General features: G+C 56.0%; 1 protein-coding gene across 1 annotated transcript in view; it reads right to left on the reverse strand.

Moving 5' to 3' along the window:
- Nucleotides 1-21050, reverse strand: part of IFT122 (intraflagellar transport 122) — a 66327-nt gene that overhangs the window by 14103 nt on the left and 31174 nt on the right. The window contains exons 14-18 of the mRNA XM_055557752.1: nucleotides 18790-18987; nucleotides 12565-12705; nucleotides 8874-8927; nucleotides 5921-6082; nucleotides 1596-1762 (exon numbers count right to left, since the gene is read on the reverse strand). Coding sequence (XP_055413727.1) covers nucleotides 1596-1762; nucleotides 5921-6082; nucleotides 8874-8927; nucleotides 12565-12705; nucleotides 18790-18987 — 722 coding nt within the window. The remainder of the gene's footprint in view (nucleotides 1-1595; nucleotides 1763-5920; nucleotides 6083-8873; nucleotides 8928-12564; nucleotides 12706-18789; nucleotides 18988-21050) is intronic.

The following is a 21050-nucleotide window of genomic DNA, read 5'->3' on the forward strand; positions in this document are numbered from 1 at the left end:
CGTGAAGCCTAAGTCCCGGGAGAAAGGACAGAGTGTGCTTGATGTCTCTCTTCTGAACGAGGTGAGCATCCCTGGGGTAACGCGATACGTATCAGCTGCAAATGACGGTGACGTGAAAAACTAGAGTGAGTGGGGGCCCTAAACCTGCCTGGCTCTCTCCTGCCCCACCCCTTTTCATGAAAAGAAAAACCTGGTGGGGCGGGGGGCAAGCGAACTCTGCACCTCTATCTTCAAGAAACGCTATTCTGGGACAAGAGGACGATGGGGCGGTGCGGGAGGGCCCTCTGTGAGGGACCACACCAACCACATGACTCAGTCGTCGACCAGCCCCTCTCCCTCCTGGGTCCCGGGCCACTGCGGCCCACGGACCACAGAGTGGTTTCCAGGGCAACCAACAACCTTCAGGGCACGGGCCGAGCCGACCTCAGGAGCCGCTCCCGCACCGCTTTTCCTCTGCGAGCTGCAGCCTGCACGCGTCTACGTGTGCACAGACACACACACACGTGTTAGCACGAAGCCCACTCCTGACAGTGGGAGGGGAGAGGCTGCCCCGCCCAAAAAGAGTCCTGAGACTGAGCCCATCCTCCATTCGGCAGCTCCACCTGAAACCCCCAGCTTCGGTTCTCTGCCTCTGTCAGCGGCATCGCCGACGCCCGGCCAGAGCTCAGAGTCCTACTCCAGCTCCCCAGTCAGCCCCGCCCTGACGCCACCGCCTCGGGTCCTGTGGTTCAGTTCTCCCACATCTTTCTTGTTCCCTCCGCCGCAACACGGCCCCACCGGCCCCCCCGCACTGGACACCCGGTCTCCCTTCCTCCAGTTTTCCCTCCATCCTACACCTGCAGCGGGAGCACAGCCCCAACCCGGGGTCCTCCCCACCGACTGACAGGTCTAAACACCTCAGTTTGGCCCCCGAGGCCCTCCCCGTGAGACCAGCCCGGATGCCCCTGCCGCTGCCAGCATCCTCCCGTCCCTCTCTTGCACTGTCATCCCGAGGCGGCCCAGTTGTGCTCTCTGTGCCGTTCCTCCCCCTGTGCGCCCTTCCCTTCCTGCGCCTCCACCACTTGAAAGTCGTCAAAGGCCCTTCAGGTGAAGACCACCCCCCGGCTCCCCCGGGAGAATGCGCGTCTCCTTCCCCGAGGCGCTTGGCACCGCTCCTGTTCTTTTCAGCGCCGACCATCACACAGGCTACGGGCACTGCTCCATGACTGCCTGGCTGGCCGGCCTTGTGTGATCACTCGGTCCCCGAACCCCGGTTTCCTCATATGAAGGGGGCGTGGAGACACTGACGCTGAGGGTGTTGGGGGAACCACATGCCGCAAGGAGCCGCAGTGCCAGCTCAGGCGGGGCTCAGGGAACGGCGGGCCCGAAGCCTGGGTGGCTCCCCGCTCACCCTCCACCATCCCTTCCCCGGGGCCTTGCTGAGCAGCTCAGAGGCAGTGACTGCTGTGTCTGTATCTCCTCCAAACCGAGTCACCGTCGCCTATGACCAGATACTTAGAGAAACACTGTTTTCCCTCGTCAGTCACATCCGAGCGCTGACAGGACGTGACACACTGCCGCCCGCGTGCCTCTCAGGGCCGAGACTGGAAACCTACATGTCGACCCAGCCGTGTTCCCCGCTGATCTCGATGGCCTTGCAGTGCTCGCCCGCCGAGATGTACATCTCCACGGCGGCTTTGGGCTCGTTGATGTTTCGAGCCCAGTCAGCCTGTTTGGTGATTAGCATCTTTGTTTCTTTGGGGTCTTCAGATCCAAGGAAATCCTGAGGAAGCACAACAAACAAAAACACTCGGGATTAGAACTTCCTGCTGCCAGCATGATGTCAGAGCTGCCGGAGGCTGCAGTGAGGATGGGCCTGCTTGGCGGTGGCCAGGATGCAGGCGCGAGCCGGGCCCCGTGGGGCCGACGGGGGTGGGGGTGGGAGGATGAGGGGGAGCAGGCCCAGGGGCCGCCCCACAGGTGCTCCGGGGCGGGGCCGGGGCAGCGTCAAGGACAGCGGCCCTCAACACTTCCTGCCCATCCCGCTAACGGCCGCGTGTCCTCCAGCTGAACGACGTGCTCCGGACTCGCGGGAGCGCCGTGCACAAGCTCCGCGGCGCAGGAGGCTCATGGTCAAGGTGCTTTGTTTGCTTCTCCTTCACGCAAAGTCTGATGCGTGTGTGACTTTACACAATTCCGGATACACAGACCTAGTGGCACCTTTACTCAGAGTAAGGATGACCCCCTCCCCACCCCACAACACCTCAGAGTGAGGCTGGGGGTCCCCTGAACTCAGATGGGATGGCTTCCAGAGTTCCCAGAGGGCCCCGCAGCCGCCACCGCACTGCAGGATGTCTGTTTCCTGTCTCTGTTCACCTTCTGCCGCCTGAACTCGGGGCACGATCCCCTCGGCTCTGCCCTGGCTGTTTGCCTGGTAAGAAGCACAAGGGATTCTGGTGAACCACTTCTCAACCGGATGCTGGGAAACCAGGCCTGAGTTTGGGTCTGCGGGGCTGGGGACAACAGGAGGCCATGGGGATCTGAGGCAGAGGGAAGGGGCTTGCAGAGACCCCGTGAAGGAGAGAGAGGCCGGTGGACCTGGGGGGCTCCAGAGCCTGTGTTCCTTCCACCACAATGGGCCCGAGGGGCCATGCCCAGCTTCCCTGGGTTTGGCCTGAGGATTCACGAGAAACAGCTTCAGAAGAGCACCTCTTCTCCGGATACGGTTACCCAAAGTACGTGCATGGGGGCCGCCAGAGTTGAGGCAGCTTTGGTGCTGACAATTTTAAAGGTGGGGCTTTTCACAAAGGGAAATTGCGAGAGCTTAAGAGCACAGCCCCACGTGCCTCCTCAGCAGCGGTTTGTCTCAGGAATAGAGTGCCCTGCGGAGTCTGTGCCGTGCAGAGCTCACAAAGCCTGAGAAAGCACGCCTTTCCCCTGATTAGCACTCACTTGTCAGGAAAGTACAGTCAATGAACTCTGAAAACCCACTAGAACAATTAGCATTCTCTTTTCTTTTTCCATTTGCTTTCAGCATAATTGGGTAGCCTCTAAAATAACACATTAGATGGGCTGAAGACGAGCGATTCTTTTAAGGGGAGGACGGAGCATCACGACCCTGACGCTGAGGCGCCAATGAAAGACAGGTCACTGCAGCTCATGAGGGGAGGGGGCTAGGACGGCCGCCGGGGCCGGAGACGCCTGGCTTGGGCCCTTAAGGACACGGCCTTTACTCTCGGTAGCTACAGTGCCAACCCTTTACGCCAAAGCAAAGCCAGAAGCTCTGCTGACCGGATTGGTTAAAAGAGGTGAGTGGCTGGAGAAAACAGGCATCCTGAGAGAACACAAATGTCCTTCAGAGTGAATGCTCATGGACTGCAGTATAACTGTGGTGAGAAGGGTCAGAGGCCAAGGGTGAGCCAGGAGCTTGGCTGGTCGGCGAGGAGACCAGCCAGGGGCACCACGCACAGGCTTCGTGAAGGAGCCTGCCCCAGCCCGCAGCCCGGCTCCAGAAGCTCTGACCTAACTGAAGTTGAGTCTAAATGCTTCCTCTAACAAGATGGCTTTCCAAAGGTTCTTTGGTTCCACGGTGCTGACTTACATGTTATCTGGGGCCGTGGCAAAGGCGTTGTCCTGGAGTGGACAGAAAGAGGCCGTGCTGAGTGACGAGCGAGACTAAACAGTGCCCTCGTGTGCGCTGATTCTGATCAGGACATACCACATGAGAGTTAAGAGCACTATAATCCCCTTTATCACCAGATAAACATGTCACTTACCCGGAAAGCATACAATTTATTTGTACGTGGGAATGTAATTTAAAAATTTTCTGAAAACCAGATTGAATCTTGGGAAGGAATTTTCAAGTAAACAAAAACACGCCACGTTAATAAGCACTGTGTCCCACCCTCCTACCCCCTCGATGTAATGTGTATGTACACATGCTCTCAGACTGTGGGTGGGGAGGGGGATCAAACGGAACCAACCTACTGGGATCCTACTTGGAATTTTACCAAAGACTGAGACCAAAAACAACGCCCAGCGTATTTACCTTCGTGGAGAGGCAGACCAGATGGGCTGTGTAAACGGCTGCCTTTCTGGGTGGGAGACTCTAGGCGCACGAAGCCCACCGGAAGTGTGATGGGGGTGCCCCCGTGCAGGGGCAGGGCGGGGTGGGCAGGGGGCAGCCCTGAAGGACAAGCACACTGTGGTCCTGCCTGGCCTCGCTCGTTCTCCCAACCTTTCTGAGCTGAGCTGGGCGAGGTCACCCTCCGAGGAGGAGCTGGAGGCTGAGTAAAGTGAAGTGCCTTCCCCAGGTCACCCTCAGGGAGGCCAGGCCTCATGCCCGCTCCCTGGACAGCAGTGCAAGGCGCCGTCTCCGAGGCCGCGGCTGCCCACGGGGCTTCTCAGAGGTTCCGGGGCAGCTGGCCCAGAAGAACCACCATGACTAGCCAATCCCAGTGCCCAGTCTAGCCTCAGGGATGCGCTCCTTTAGTTCAAGGTTTTATTCTTGCTTTAAACGTTATTATATCCAGGAAGAGACACACTGAGTTAGGTGTTCTCAGTGAGATCGCACTATTACATAGCGTGTGTATGTGTGTGTGTGCGCGCGCACGCGCATGAGTGTGTGCTGGGGTTTGGTGGGAGGCGAGGGTACAAAAGTTGAAGAGGGAAAAATGGGGTCAGATGAAGCAGCCAGACCTGAGGGATGGAATGAAGGAATCACCAAGGAAGAGACGGGCTGCGGCCCGGTGCTCGGCCAGGTGCTGAGGACCAGCAAGTCCGGGCCTGCATCACAGCGACCCAGGTACTGCCGTTCGCCCAGGGCCTCACAGAGGTGCCGAAGACAGCGCACAGCCGTCCTCAGGAACAGAAGCGCGGGGGGACGATGGGGAGGGCTTTCCACCTTGAACTTGCTAGATAATGACCCTGAACAGCCTCTAGCTGCTTGTGGCTGACGACTCACTGAACACTGTGAGGCCGTGCGGTTACCGGGAGACAGGCAACAAGGGTACCTTCGGGCTGAAGCTGAAGCTCCAACACTGTGGCCACCTGATGCGAAAAGCTGACTCTCTGGAAAAGACCCTGATGCTAGAAGGCAGGAGGAGAAGGGGGCGACAGAGGATGAGATGGTTGGATGGCATCACCGACTCAATGGACGTGACCAAGCCCCGGGAGATGGTGGACAGGGAAGCCTGGCGTGCTGCAAAGTCCGTGGGGTCGCAAAGAGTCGAACACGACTGAGCGACTAAACAACAAACCGTGGCAGGCAGACCTGGGTGCTCTAGGCGCCCACCCTCTCTTCACCTGCGCTCAGCCCGCCTGCAGGTGTCCTGGTGGTCTGGGCGTCGCGGGGGGACCTGCTCTCACACAAGCCATGAGGAGCCGGGAAGACTCTTGGGTGCCTTTAACGGCCCAGACCTGGAGACTCGGCTTACCAGGGCCTCCATGTGCAAGAGGATGTCAGCCCTCCACCCCACACGGGCGACAGGGGCGGTGGACTCGCACATGGGCAGGGCCTCCGTTGTGGCGCCTCTGATGCCCTGCACGAGGGCCGGTGCTAAGAGGAGCCGGCGTTCAGGAGGCCTTGGCCGGAGTGAACCACGCGGGCCCCCGTGACCACAGCAGAGCCGGCCCGGGCCTGAGGACACGGACGCTCAGCGACTTCTGATAGAGGCTGGAGGGAACTGGTGGGAGACAGAACCCCCAACCCTTACCAAGGGGACTCCGCTGGTTAGGACACACCGTCCACCGTCTCTGAACAACCACACTCTGCCCCTTGTGACGTCAGCCTAAAAGGTCGGCAGTGGGCCAGGTCTACCCGGTCAGTGGCTGCTGATGGTCCCCCTGTTGACCAACCCGCCCATGCTGTTTCCGAGGCCTGTGGGCCACGGTCCGTTCCACGTGGCATCTGGGAAGGCAGCCCGGAGGCGGCGGCGGTTACCTTGGCGTACTCGAACATGCGCAGTTCCGTGTACATGTCCAGTGCGAGGTTCTCGTGCCCGCTCCTCTTGTACAGTTTGGCGGCCTCGTGGAACTTCCCCTGGTAGGAAAACACATCTGCCAGAAACAGGTCATTGTTGGTCTCTCCCCGCTTCTTCCGCTCCTGGAAAAATTAGAAGCACAGGAAATGGTCTCCACAGCCGTGGCAGGAAGCGCCCTTCACAAAGGTCCGCAGTGGCTATTTCAAGTTAAGCCCCTGGGCCTTCCTACTGGAACCTACGCTTGGCTCCTGGGCTGCTGTATATCTCACCTCGGTTTCTGGTGGGAATGCCTGACAACAAAAGCAGATTTTTTTTTTCCCCCCAGATGAGGGAAGATCAAAAGAGATGCAAACTTGTTTAATGGAAATTCCTCACAGTGGCTTCCTTACATATCCTTCCAAGGAAATGACTGCATGGTTAGGATGGGGTGTGATGCCCACTCCTGGGGACCCCCAAGCTCCAAGAATTCCCAAACCCCCAGGCCTGGTTTGGCTGGGTTGTGACTCATGATCATGATGGACAAGGGGAGAGTATTTTAGCGTTTCCTCCTGAGAAAAAGACATAACGAGTCTTACGTTCCTTCCACTGAAGAGAAGTGAGCGACGCTGTGTGCTGACATCCGCCAGGCACCGGGTGCCCCTCACCCAGGGTCACGTTGCCCAGAGCCCAGCCTTGGGAGAGGGGCAGGTGGGATCACACGGGGCTGGGGTTGGACTGCGTCTGACTCCAGACACTCTTTGCTCTACTTAATCCTGCCTTTGGAAACCAGTAATCGTCCCCAAGGACACCTGTCGAGTGCTTGCCCCGCGCTGCAATGTGCGGGATCAATGTGCACACGGGCGCACGCACGCAGAGGCGCAGCAGCGCCGAGGTGACAGCACGCGGGGCCCTCCTCCCGCCGTGTAGGGAACGGCCATTGGTCCGCCGCTCAGGCTGCTTGTAAACACTCAGTGGCTCCCATCTCTCATCCCCGGCAGTTTCCCTTTGCTTGATTTCTAGCAAGTGCACCGCAGAGGAGAAACACGAGACACCGAAGCAAACTCCTAGACAAGCTGGTGAAAGTTACAACAGCTGGAGGCAACAAGCTTCCCCACTGACAGAAAAGAATTTATAAAAACCAAAAGGAAAGCAAACCCACACTATACACAGTTTACGCTAGTCAGCCAAATAAGCTGACTCCTAATTGTAGGAAATAAATTAAAATCTCGCAATGGGATAAGGAAATAGGTTTTGCGGGGTGTGGAATTTAGGCCAAATCTGTTGCAGGCCCCAGAACCTCACTAGGATCAGAGCGAACGATTCCGTGGGCTTAGCGAGTAAGAATCGCGCAGACAGACTCTCTCCAGCCTGCTGCCAGCCCAGCGGCAGCTCACTGACCCAAGAGGCGCCTGGTAAGGAACCCGGGTTCTCTGGGATAACGGTGAATGCGAGAAGCAAGCCACGGAGGCCTCAGCAAACAAAATGGGTCCTCGCTCAAAGGCCCTTTACGCTTTCTCCAGGGACAGTCCTTCCAAGGTTACTCTGCGGCTCAGAACACGTCGGGAGACACTGCACGTGCCATCTCAGGAAGACGTGGTAAACGGCCAGAGTCGGTCCTCACAGAGGCCAGTTACTTTTGCACAGAGAAAAATCACACGCCGTGGCCTCATCTTAAGACTCCTAGATCCAGACCAGTTGACCTACAAACACGGCCCCTGCTAGTCATAAGCAGTCCTGGCCGCCGTGGGCAGACGACTCTGAACACGCCCTGCCCCGTGTAGGTAAGGACGGTACAGAAGATGCACTGGAGAGGGCGGGGCTGTGCGGGGCAAGCTCCGGGAGCAGGTTCTTAGAAGGCAAAATGGCTCCAACTAGGGACCGCAGGGGCCTGGAAGACAGAACTGGCTTGAATTCTAACCCGGCCTTCTGCTCTGGGGACACAGACACAGCCTCTCTGAGCCTTAGTTTTATTTCTCAAATAGGGATAACGAAGAGCAGCTGCCTCGTGAAGCTGTTGTGAGGCTGTAAAACTGTGTACATGTGGCTCATGCGTGCGGCGTGGAGCAGGCACTCGACAAATGGCAACGATTACCAGGCCGGGCCAGCCGTGAGCTCCCGCAGGCCTCTCCTCCATGCGGCTCTGCCCACGGGGCTCAGCATGCGGCCTGGCCCGCGATGGGTGTTTAGGATGCTGAACTGAGCCAGAGGGACGAGACATTTGCTGGTTTCCTCGCAACTTCCATATGTGAATTCAAATGTATCTCACATTCCCAGAGCCTCACAATAAATCTGTTCTGAAGGAGAAATACGTACACCTTTTCACAGACAGACAGCATGAAGAGACACGGGGATAGACAGTCTCCCATCCCCCAGCAAACGGTGTAGGCGGAACTAGCCTCTTGGGGCCCCCACCGCCCCTAGGGTGGCCGATGAGGAGGGCGGGCTACGAGGAGGGCTCAGCGTTCTGAGGGTGCAGCCCCCCCACCCCAGGGCCTGTCCCAGGGGGTGGGCGCAGACCACGTGCATTTGGGAAACGCTGCCTCCACGGGCATACTGTGCAGCCCTAGAGAGGGTGGTGACGAGCTAACAGGCACTGCGAGCATGGAATCCGGCTCCCGAGAACCTGTTTAATCAACCCTGTGAGGTCAGTCTCATCCCATTGTTTAGCCCTCCCAGCTACCCTGCGAGGTTGGTCTCGTTCCATTTCCCAGACAAGAAACCAGAGCTCTGACAGACAAGGCACCCACCGGGCTTGCCCAGCTCCCAAGGGACAGTCCGGACTCCTGGCTCGCATGCGCCGGCCCCCTCTGCGGGCACCCTGCCCTCCCGCTGGACACCCATGGGCTCCTGCCACAAGGCCTCCAGGCGCCCGCCCGGAAACCACTGACAGCACGTGTACGCTGCCCTGAGAAGGAAGAACACTTCATCCTTTACCTCAATGCTGTTGATGAGCTCTAAATACCGGAGGTCTTGTACTCTGGTGAAGGCCTACAGGAGAAGAAGAAATGAAAGAAAATCAGCTGCCTTCTGGGCTTCAAAAGTGGGTGATTGGCTGGGGGTGGGAAGTCGAGCTTTAGAAAGTGAGCTAGTAAGGGGGCGGCGGGGGGGCGGTGCGGGGGGGGGGAGAAGTGAGCACTGATTAATCACCCTGCGTTTGGGAGGGTTCTGCCACTCACAGAGGTGGGGCTTTATCCCCGGGATTAGTCCATACAAAGGATGCATCGCTCACTTTGGGACTAGGTCAACAAAACCCGGACGGTGCAGTCGGCAGTGGGGCTGGCTTGCGGGATTCTCTATGCACCAGGGAGGACCAGGCCCATGGAGCCTCCGAGGCAGCAGCATCAGAGGGGGAGTGGGGGCAAGGACCGACTGAGGAGAGACCGCACGTCCACCCTAGTGACCGGGGCGGAGCACGGGAGACAGCCATGCCTTCTGCAGGGCACACACAGGGTGGCACTGAGGGAGGGGACGGGGCAGAGCTGAGTAGGAACAGACATGGCTTCTGGAAGGAAGAGGGAGGCAGGCAATGAATCACTCCTCGTCCCTGGAAGCAAACTCTTACGTAAACCTGACCAGTGCAGCTTGCCCTGGACTCACTGTAAAGCCAGAGATTTCAACCCATGGGCTACTAGAACATTCGAGGCAGCCTTCTGCAGGAGAATGGCTGCTTGCTAAGCCTCTTTTGCAGCTTTCAGATCCTGCAAGGGCTGCAATGGAGCACAGCCCACCCGTCAAGAGGCTCTTCGTGGGCCTTTGCTGCCAGCATCCTCCCAGGCGTGCTCCTCTGCACTATCCCGTGGGAAACGGGCTGACGTGCCCGCAGGAGGCAGCAGATCCAGGAACCTTAGAACCACCACCCCCGCCAACTGCTCTCTCTGCTTAGCTGCATGACACCCTCCATCCTAAAAGGCCAGGGAAGTGGACAGGTCATCCGGCCTCCAGCTGCCTCATGGATGACCACAGAGTGACTTCATCTTTTCATCCTGCAGGGCCAGGCGTCCCTCCTGCAATTCAGGGGCCTGTATTCTAAAGGGTGAGGCAGGCAGGTAAAAGAGACCACGAAGCCTCCCTGAGCCGAGAGCTGTACAGTTACAAACTGGACGCCCTGGAGAAAGCAAACTCACTAGCTAGCAATGGGCAGTGGCGGGAGGCAGGACTCAGCAAAGCGCTGAGGGGCAGGAAGCTACCAGAGGGCACCCCTAGAGAGGGGTTCCCGAAGGAGTCAGGCAGGCATCACGTGAGCAAAGGGGTGGATGGCCCATCTCCACGCAGGTCTGACAAGCCACCTTCAAGACCCGGGCTTCCTGGAAGCAACTGACGGGGACGTCTGGCCAAGCAGAGAGAGGAAAGAAGGAGCCTTTGGGGTCTCAGTCCTGTCTGGGGGCCCTGAATCTGCCCTGGCCCCACCTCCAGGCCGCCAACAGCTTTCTCCAGATGGGGGCAAGGTAGCAGGTCCCTTCTGTGGGCCTTCTAGGTCTGCTCGGCTAGGATTCCAGGACTTGCCACCATGAGAAACCTGTCTCCGAGTTCCTTCAGCCCTGACACATCCTGCAGAGTCAGGGGTGCCCTGGTCGGACCCTGGTCAGAGTGGTCAGAGTCACAAGGCCCCGGGATAACCTCAAGCAGGGGGAGGTGTGCGAACAAACGGAGTTCTGCTCAGGCCGCAGTCCGGCAGGCAAGGCAGCTCTCCTGCGCCACCTAGTGGAGGCGCTGGCCTATCACAGGGACCCACCCTGCACCCTCCCATGCCTGGGAGACTTTGCAAAGCAGCAAATCGCAGCCAGGCGGTTCAGAATCTGGCTAAAATGATCAAGTTCTAGTCTAGGGTTAAATTTCTGTGGGCTTCACACAATAAATAATCTCTATTCTCAGGGAGGGTTTGGGAGATACAGCATAGTGGGGGGAGGAATTTCAGGTTAGTTTTTGTCCAATCAAACATCTGCTGAGCTCCTAACGGTCTGAAGTACCGTGCTAGGTGGGCTTCCCAGGTGGCTCAGGGGTAAAGAACCCACCTGCCAATGCAGGAGATGCGGGTTCGAGGGGGTTCGATCCCTGGGTCAGGAAGATCCCTTGGAGAAGGAAATGGCAGCCCACTCCAGTATTCTTGCCTGGAGAATTCCACAGACAGAGGAACCTAGCAGGCTACATTCCATGGGGTCACAAAGAGTCAGACACGACTGAGCGACTGAACAACAATTGTGCTAGGCAGTGTTGGCTGAGTCTGGGAAGAAACTGATGCCTAGTTCCTGGGCCTAAGGAACTGACGATCTCTAAGGAAGACGTCTCACTGCGATCCAGGCTAAAAACAAACAGAACACCATCTAGGGCTCCTGTGTTATCCTTCACCCCTCCGGGCGTTTCTAGGGGCAGAGGGGGCCAGGGGGGCAGGTGGTGGTGGTGGAAACCCCTCCACGGACTTGCCTCCTCTCCCCTCTGGGTTCTCAAGAATCGGCGACAGCCCTCCCTCCTGTTACCATTTTTATGACACTTAGTAGATCTAAGACCAATACAGATAATTACTACATCATGATCATCTTTCTTGTTTTAATCACAGCCAACATTTGGCCAACCACTGGCATTTTAGAACCCCTTCTACAATGTGGGGGTGAAGCCTAAGGACACCAGGTCACGCAGGCATGTCAGCCGGTGGGTGTTCTCCCTGTCCCTGCTGAGGGAGTGGGAGGACGAGGCTCCTTGGGGTCTGCCAGCCTGTGCGGGCCCAACTGTGCCCAGCCAGGCTGCCCAGTCCCCAGCCAGCCCGTGCGGGCACCAGAGCGCCCAGCCAGCCTGCCCAGTTCCGGCCAGGTCTCCGTCCACTCTCTTCTCAGGCGCAGCAGCCTCAGCCTAGCACAGGGCGGGCACCACCCCCTTCTGTAGCCCCCGCCCGCCAGCTGGGGGTACGGGCTAACTGAGGATCTGGTCCATGGACTGTGGGAAGAAAAAGAGGGGAGGGAGAAGCAGGGGAGACACGACTGGAAGCCACTCATTCCCCCGCCTCAGGTTCCGGATGAAAACCCATCTCAGAGACGCGGCTGGACCTTTGCTAACGTGTGGAAAGGGGGCAAACGTCTTCAAGCATTTCTGGAGTTCTAACAGACTCAGCCAGGCAACGCCGCCGTGAATAGAGGCCATGAATCAAGCCGTGAAGGCGTGTGTGGAGTGGTGCTGGGTCAAAATCAGAGAACCCCGACCATTTTGTCCAATGGACCTAGCGGAGCGCCGAGAAGAACAGCGCCGTGTAATAAACGGCCTAATACCGGTAAGTGCTTGCACCGATGATAAAAGCCACCGCTGACTGAGTGCCGACGAGCGGCACGCTTTAGCTGGGCGCTAGGCGCGGATGAGAGCTAACAAGGCTGACGGCAGGCTCTAGAGGACGCCCCTTCCATGTCGGGCCTTACAGGCATCAGGTCCCTACAAGTCTGTGACAAGGGGGCCCGTGGTCACCCAGCTCTTACACGTAAGCAGCCTCAGCAAGGCTGTGAGCGGCTGAGGCTCACCATCAGAAGGCGGCTGAGCTGGGGCCCCGGCACAGGCCCGTCTGAGCCCAGGGCCAGGACAGCAGGCTTCGGCCTCTGCTAGGGACCCCGCGAGGACAAGCACCCCGGCTCGCGTGGACGCTCACCTTCTTCGCTGTCTCAAACTCCAGTCCTTCCAGGGCTTCCATGGCCAGCTCGCGCCAGTCGGAGTCAGTCACACCCAGGCAGGCGATCTGGTAGGCTTCCCGGAACATCTTCCTGTCCAGGTACTGGTACATCGGGGCAGACTGGAGGGGTTCGGCAGCAGGAGAGAAGACTGCTCTCAGAGCAATGCAGAGTCAGAGGCACGCGAAGCCTGACCCCGCAGAGCCGGGCCGCAGGGAACCCCAGCACCCAGCTCGGACCTCCCCCGGCCCCGCTGACGGCCTTCCGTCCGCCACTCCGTTCACAGCCACTGAAGCATCGTGTTCACAGCACATGCCTCCACTCCCCTCCCCTCCACCCTCACTGGCTGCCCCCACCTCCAGGGCTGGGGGGAGAGGGGGGGCCTCAGTACAAGATGTCTCCCTCACCTGGATCGCCTTTGCCCCCTCCTTCTTTGCAAAGTACCTAAGTCACTTTGTTAGTCACTCAGTCATGTCCAGCTCTTCCGTGAGCCCATGGACCGTAGCTCACCAGGCTCCTCTGTCCATGGAATTTCCCAGTCAAGAACACTAGAGTGGGTTGCCATTCCCTTCTCCAGGGGATCTTCCTGATCTAGGGATCCAACCTGGGTCTCCCAAACTGCAGGCAGATTCTTTAAAATCTGAGTCCACCAGGGAAGCTCAAGTCACTTCACAGGCCCTGTTAAAACATCACTTCTCACAGAAGGTCCTCACAGACCCCTCAAGGGAAGGGGTCTGTCTGCCCCTTGTCCCGACCTCAGGCTCTATTTTAATTATCAGCCTGTCCCCTTAAGGCTCGCACAACCCGAGGTGGCAGCGGGGCTGGACTGACCCCCCCGGCAGGCCCTCAGCCTCTGACTAATGCCTGTTCATCCTGCTGAAGGAATGAACGGCGTTACCAAGAGGAAGAGGCCTGGGATGGCCTTTATGAAGAGGGCCAAGAAACCTGCGGATCCCAAGAAAGGCTGCCCTCTCCTCGTCCCTGGTGCTGGGAACCTTTCTCCCATCCCTCGCCTGGGAAGGGCTGCCTCGCCCTGATTCTTGTGAATGGTTCCTAATAACTTCACTTTTTAGGTTTCCGAAGTGCTTTTGGAGTCCCACAGCCCTGGGTGATAGGTGTTGTTGACTCAGTCGTGTCCAATTCTTTGCGACTCCATGGTCTGCAGCACGCCAGGCTTCTCTGTCCTTCACTATCTTCTGGAGCTTACTCAAACTCATGTCCATTGAGTCACTGATGCCATCCAACCATCTCATCCTCTGTCGCCCCCTTCTCCTCCTGCCTTCAATCTTTCCCAGCTTCAGGCTGTTTTCCAATGAGTCGGCTGTTCGCATCAGGCGGCCAAAGTATTGGAGCTTCAGTGTCAGTCCTTTCAATGAATATTCAAGATTGATTTCCTTTAGTAATGACTGGTTGGATCTCCTTGCTGTCCAAGGGACTGTCAAGAGTCTTCTCCACAGTTCGAAAGCATCAGTTCTTCGGTGCTCAGGTGTTATTATCCCCCAACTACTGCCCAGAGACTGAGACTCGAGTGACTTGTTAAGGACCCACAAGTGGAATGCAGAAGCCCTGGGGTTGGACCGGGGGCAAGCTGCCCAGGTTCCATGCCCCTCTCTGCTGTGTGTGTGTGTGTGTGTGTGTGTTCTCCTGCTCATGAAAACAAGGGTGAATTGGGCCGTGGTGGCTTCCACAGCAAAAGGCCAGTCAGTAGGGCTGAGGCGCTGCCCCTGCCCAGGCCTCCTGGGCAGTGGACATCAATCAGCCAGCACTTCTGTGTTAATCGTTCCCAAATGTAGAGCTGGAAGTGCTGTTTTCTCCATTCGGGGCCTTTATCTTCGAAATTTCCTGTCCTGCTTTTTTAGCTTTAGATTGAAGGAAACTAACAGCAAGATTGCTCTGACAGCAAGATTGCTGCTGAATGCTCACCTCTTCCGCCCGGCCGCCCCACCCAGCTCTCCTCCCTTTGAGGCGAGGCGGGCAGCAGGGTGTGAAACCAGGAGCTGTTGGGCTAGAATCCTGGCCTGGCGAGCCCACATCCTCACCGAGGGATTTGGGGTCAACGGATCAGCTTCTGTTGCCTGCCCAGCCCACGGGCGGGCGACCAGCGCTTTGAAAAGGGGAAGGTGCCGGGAGAAAGCGAGCCTGCTCCCTCCCGCGCCGCGCTTCTTAGCAGGTAACACATTTGCGGCTCCTCTCCGGCTCTCTGGTGAGCTTCCCTGGTGGCTCAGATGGTAAAGCGTCTGCCTGCAATGCGGGAGACCCAGGTTTGGTCCCTGGGTTGAGAAGATCTCCTGGAGAAGGAAATGGCAACCCACTCCAGTATTCTTGCCTGGAGAATCCCACGGACAGAGGAGCATGGTGGGCTACAATCCATAGGGTCACAAAAAGTCGGATGCGACTGAGCGAGCTTCACTTTTACTTTCTGGCTCCAAGCCTTTATGGGCTCAGACCAAGTGTCACCACCCCGCAGAAACCTCCGCACACTCCCCGAGAGCAAGCAGCTTTCCTTTCTAAACTCCTCTGGTGGACCACCTTTGTTCCAATTGAGTTGTTCTGTAGTGTTTGCTATTTAAAGATCGGGAAGAATAATAATAGGAATTGGGCCAGACAAAATCTGAAAGATGGACGCATTGAGCTCCACTGCACAGGGGGCGAGGGGCTGCTCCAGGCCGTGGCTGGTTAGGGGGCAGGGTCAGAACTCAAAGCTAGTTGTCTCCCCTCAAGGGCCCCCCAGGTGGAGCCCCATGAGGGTGGGACAGGGACATGGATGACCAACTGAGCACAGAAACCATGGTTAAGACACGGGCTGGCCTGGGAGGCGCCATCTGAGAATGGGAGCTTCAGAAGTATTCACACTGAACAAATGCCCTCTGAGCTCTGCTCGATCTCACTGTCGCATTCCAAGCATGAGGTCACCACCGCCCCGAGGAGCCGGACCGATCCGGGGCTCGCCGCTCTACTTGGCAGCCCCGACAAACCCGTTCTTGCACAAGATGATGTCAATTTCGAAAAGAAACCAGAAATCCCCAGAGCAGGCTTGCTGCTTTCTCCCTTGCCTCTAGGCCAAAACCACAGGCCGGCTGGAGGCAGGGGTGACAGATAAATCGCCTTTGTCTTGGGGCTGCCTCTCCTGACCCCTGGCAGCTCCGAGCTGCTGCATCAGCAGGACGGCCCTGGTGCGGCCCCAAGGGCCCTGGCTCCTGAATCTGCAGGGCTTGGCAGAGGCGCCCAGGGCTGCCCCTCCAGCTCCTCTGGGCCGGCCACAATCAGGGAGCAACAAACTGTTATCTTCGAGGTCAGGGCGGCAGCGCTGGAGGAAAACTCGCTCTCAGCGTGGCCTGTCTGTTCAATGGAGGAAGGCTGAGTTTCTAGCGGCTGTGGGGCCAGGGCACGGGCTGGGGAGCAGAAACGGCCCTGCGGGGGGAGGGGTTCTTGCCCCTCCTCCTGCCCCGATTCCACCCATCTCTCCCCTCCTTTCTTTGGCTTTCTTCTTTTCCTCAGATCTGAATTCCACTACCATGCACTGAATAATTGCTCTGTGTCAGGCTCTATTCATTCCCGAAGCAGTCAGTAACAAGGGTGTCATCGTCAGTTTAGAGCGAGAAGCAGGCCCCAGCCCTGCCCTGTACAAGAAGCCAAGGGACCTCCCCAGTGGCCCAATGGTTAGGGACTTCCCCAGTGGCCCAATGGTTGAGTGCAGGGGGTGTGAGTCTGATCCCTGGCTGGGGGGGCTAGGATGTCACATGCTGCCTGGCACAGCAAAAAAAAAAAGAGCCAAAGCACAGAGCGTGAGTGAAGGTGGGGTGTCTGGAGGGGGCACCAACTGATGGAGCCCAGGCGAAGGGCGATCTGGAGACATGTCTACAAATCCTCCACATGGCTGTGACCTTTGACCCAGCAATTTTCACTCCGAGGAAAGTATACCACTGAGCTATATTGGGACTGGTGCAAAGACCTGGCTGGGAAGATGCCCACCACCTACAGGAGCAAAGAAGCTGTAACAGCATGACTGTCCAACTGGCTGAGTGCGCTGTGGACATCGTGTGACGGGACAGAAAGCTGTCATCAGAACAAGGGGGCAGGGCTTCCCTGCTGCATCGGTGGTGAAGAATCCGCCCGCCAACGCAGGAGACACGGGGCTCGATCCCTGACCTGGGAAGACCCCATGTGCTGCAGAGTGACTGAGCCCGCGCGCCACAGCGACTGAGCCTGTCTGTGCTCTAGAGCCCGGGAGCCCTGACGACTGGGCCCGGGCCCCGCAACAAGGAGCCCCCAGAATGAGAAGCCCACGGACTGCCAACTAGAGAGCAGCCCCTGCTCTCCGCAACTCGAGAAAAGCCTGCGCGGCGGCGACAAGGACCCAGCACAGACGAAAAAGAGTAAGTAAATTAAATTAAAAAATAAAAACCAGTGGGGCGGCAGGAAGCCAGTGTGGTTATAACAAGGGGCAACCCAGCCCCGGGCCCTCGTGGGCTGGAGGTGCCGGTGACGTGCGGCTACCCAGGTGATAGATTTTGTACCTGGTTCTGCAAACTGCTACCAGTGAGGTCACCTCGGCAAGTGGTTACAAAGGATCTCCGTCTGATTTCCTTCGATTACATGGGACTCTACAATCATCTCAGTATTCTAAATGCTAGAGAAGCACATTTACTCATGTGGAGCCGTTTCCAGTAGATTGCTGGGTGGAAAAGCCCAATTGCTAGGTGACGGCCAATAACACCTACAAAGTGATGGGTCTGCAAACATGTAAAATTAGGTTAACTAGAAGACGGAGGTGAGGGGAGGTGATGAAAAGTCTCTCTCTCTTATTTAAAATCCACATTCAGTGAAAATATGGTAAAGCTGAGGTTTCATCTAAAGGAGCAATACTTAGAGACGGAAGTCACAAAACAGTAGTTTCAGTATGGTTGCACTTTTGCTTCAAAATGTTTACACGAAACCATATACTCAGAAGAGTGTATTATGCATCTATTATATACACATATAGAAATGGTCTAGGGGCATATATTCTACAATGTTTAAGATGACTCTGGGGAGGGGGCATCCCTGGTGGCTCAGTAGTAAAGAATCTGCCTGCCAGTACAGGGACACATGGGTTCAATCCCTGGCCCAGGAAGATCCCAGATGCTGAGAAGCAACTAAGCCTGTGAACCCCAACTACTGAGCTTGTGCTCTAGAGCCTGGAGGCCGCAACCACAGAAGCCCAAATGCCCTGGAGCCCATGTTCTGGAACAAGAGAAGCCCCCGCGCCTCAATTAGAGAGCAGCCCTTGGTCGCCGCAACTAAAGAGGTGCTCACGCAGCAACGAAGGCCCAGAACAGCCAAAAATGAATAAATAAACAAATAAAAGAGTGATTCCCGGGAATTCCCTGGAAGTCCAGTGATTAGAGGGTTTCCCTGGTGGCTCAGCTGGCAAGGGATCCACCTGCAATGCAGGAGATCCTGGTTCAATCCCTGGGTTGGGAAGGTATCTTGAAGTACCCACTCCAGTATTCTTGGGCTTCCCTGGCAGCTCAGACAGTAAAGAATCCTTCTGCAATGCAGGAGACCTGGGTTAAATCCCTGGGTTGGGAAGATATCTTGAAGAAGGGTTAGGCTACCCACTCCAGTATTCTTGGGCTTCCCTGGCGGCTCAGACAGTAAAGAATCTTTCTGCAATGTGGGCGACCTGGGTTAAATCCCTGGGTTGGGAAAATTCCATGGAGGAGGGCATGGCAACCCACTCCAGTATTTTGGCCTGGAGAATCCCATGGACAGAGGAGCCTGGTGGACTACACTCCATGGGTTCGCAGAGAGTTGGACATGACTGAGCAACTAAGCACAGCGCAGCAGTGATTAGGAGTCAGCGCTTTCACTGCCGGGGCCCAGGTTCGATCCCTGGCTGGGGAACTAAGATCTCACAAGCTGTATGCATGGCTCTCAGTGAAACACACTATCTGCTGCCAAATGACCTTCCATATCTTCCCTGTCCCTTCCAGGAGAGGCCGATCAGAAAGACATGGAGGCTCAGGGAGCCTGAGCTGCTTGCCCAAAAATACCCACAGGTTGCAAAGGGTGGAGACAGGGCTCAGTTCAGGTCCAGAGCGCCTCCCGCCTGACCGTGGCTGCCACGCCCGTCTCTCCATCCTGTCTCCTCTCCACCCCCTCCCTGGCTGTCCCCAGGCTCCTAGGCCCTGCCCTGGCTGGGGGCAGACAGGGTGCCAGATTACCTGTGGCACCTCCACGGCCGACATGGAGAAGACGTGGAGGCAGAAGATCTTGGAGCCATTGTAGCCGACCACGAAGCCCTGCAGCTTCTGCTGGTGCACCGGGAAGGTGCTGGCCTTGATGTTGAGGTAGCCGCCGCCAGAGAAGCAGAGCATGTCCTCACACTGCGTGTTCCAGGCCACGCTGTTGGCGTTGGGCTCCTGCGGGCAAGGGGCGGTGAGGGGACGACTCCACTCCTACACTTGGCCAGGGACTGGCTCCCCAAAGCCTGAATCACACTAAGCTGCTAACATGGCTTGTAGGGAAGGTCGGGGGAGAAGGAATCAGACACAAAATGGACAGCACAGAGGAGGAGCAAGCTTCTCTCTGCACTGCGTGTGCTGGAATTCTTCAGGTAAGCCTCACTTCTGAAAAAATTATCATCCCCAAAGATTAATCATTACATAGGAAGTGAGAAAATCAGCAAAGTGGGATCTAGTTCTATTAAAGAATGAATAAACAAAGCTAGTCACGGAAGAAGGTTTAAAGGGATAGATCCCAAACAATTACCACTGATTGTTTGGGGGTAGCTGAGATTGTGGGTAATTTTTTATTTTCTACATTTTTGTGTTTGCCTCAAATTTTCTTTTGGTCATGAATGTCTATTGTTTTTTATAATAAGAAAGAGAACAGTGAGTTATTTTAAAAGTAGAAAATAATATATTCTCTCTGTGCTGACAATTCACACATGTAAAATCCTTCAAGCTAAGTTTCAACAGTACATGAACAAAGAACTTTAAAATGTATGGGCTGGATTTGGAAAAGGCAGAGGAACCAAAGGTCAAATTGCCAACATCTGCTGGATCACAGAAAAAGCAGGGGAATTCCAGAAAAACATCTACTTCTGCTTCATGGACTATGCTAAAGCCTGTGGATCACAACAAACTGTAGAAAATTCTTAAAGAGACAGGAATACCAGACCACCTTACCTGTCCCCTGAGAAACCTGTATGCAGGTCAAGAAGCAACAGTTAGAACTGGACTTAGAACAACAGACTGGTTCAAAATTGGGAAAGGAGTGTATCAAGGCTCTATATTGTCACTCTGCTTATTTAACTCATATACAATACATCATACAAAAGGCCAGGCTGGATGAAGCACAAGCTGGAATCAAAACTACTGAGACAAACATCAACAACCTCAGATACGCAGATGATACCACTCAAAAGGAAGAAAGCGAAGAGGAACTAAAGAGCCTTCTGATAAAGGTGAAGGAGGAGAGTGAAAAAGCCGGCTTAAAACTCAACATTCACAAAACTAAGATCATGGCATCTGGTCCCATCACTTCATGGAAAATAGATGGGGAAATAATGGAAACAATGAGAGATTTTATTTTCTTGGGCTCCCAAAATCACTGCAGATGGTGACTGCAGCCATAAAATTAAAATTAAGCCATTAAATTAAAATTGCCCCTTGGAAGAAAAGCTATGACAAATCTAGACAGTGTATTAAAAAGCAGAGACATCACCTTGCCGACAAAGGTCCATCTAGCCAAGGCTATGGTTTTTCCAGTAGTCATGTATGGATGTCAGAGGTGGACCATAAAGAAGGCTGAGCACCAAAGAATTGATGCTTTCGAACTGTGCTGTTGGAGAAGACTCTTGAGAGTCCTTTGGGAAGCAGGGAGATCCAGCTAGTCAATACTAAAGGAAATTAACCCTAAATTATTCATTAGAAAGACTGAAGCTGAAGCTCCAATGCTTTGGCCACCTGATGCGAAGAGCCAATTCATTGGAAAAAGACCCTGAGGCTGGACAGATTGAGGGCAGGAGGAGAAGGGGTAGACAGAGGATGAGAGGGTTGGATGGCATCACTGAATCAAAGGACCTGAGTTTGGGCAAATTCCAAGAGATGGTGAAGGACAGGGAAGCCTGGCGTGCTGCAGCCCATGGGATCCCAGACAGCTGGACATAACCTAGCAGCTGAACAACAAAACTAGTCACCCCAGGAGGCACCCCACCCTTCACTTCTCCTCAAAGTTTTCTGCTCAACACTGGAGCCCCAGGGACCAGCAGATGTTCATCCCTTTCTGCCTAGAACCTGTTATAATGGCTGAGTCGTTTATAATGAACATGGATTACTTTCATAATAAGGAAAAAACAATGTAAGTGTTTTCTGTTTGCAGGCGGCTGGGGCAGCAGAGAGGAGAAAAAGATAGCTGGGAATGTCTGTGTCTCCTGGCAACTTGGAGAATTACTCCCCTCTGCCTCCTGCAGAACCCTCCG

This window comes from Bubalus kerabau, chromosome 20 (genome assembly GCF_029407905.1).
Source record: "Bubalus kerabau isolate K-KA32 ecotype Philippines breed swamp buffalo chromosome 20, PCC_UOA_SB_1v2, whole genome shotgun sequence".
Classification (NCBI taxonomy): domain Eukaryota; kingdom Metazoa; phylum Chordata; class Mammalia; order Artiodactyla; family Bovidae; genus Bubalus; species Bubalus kerabau.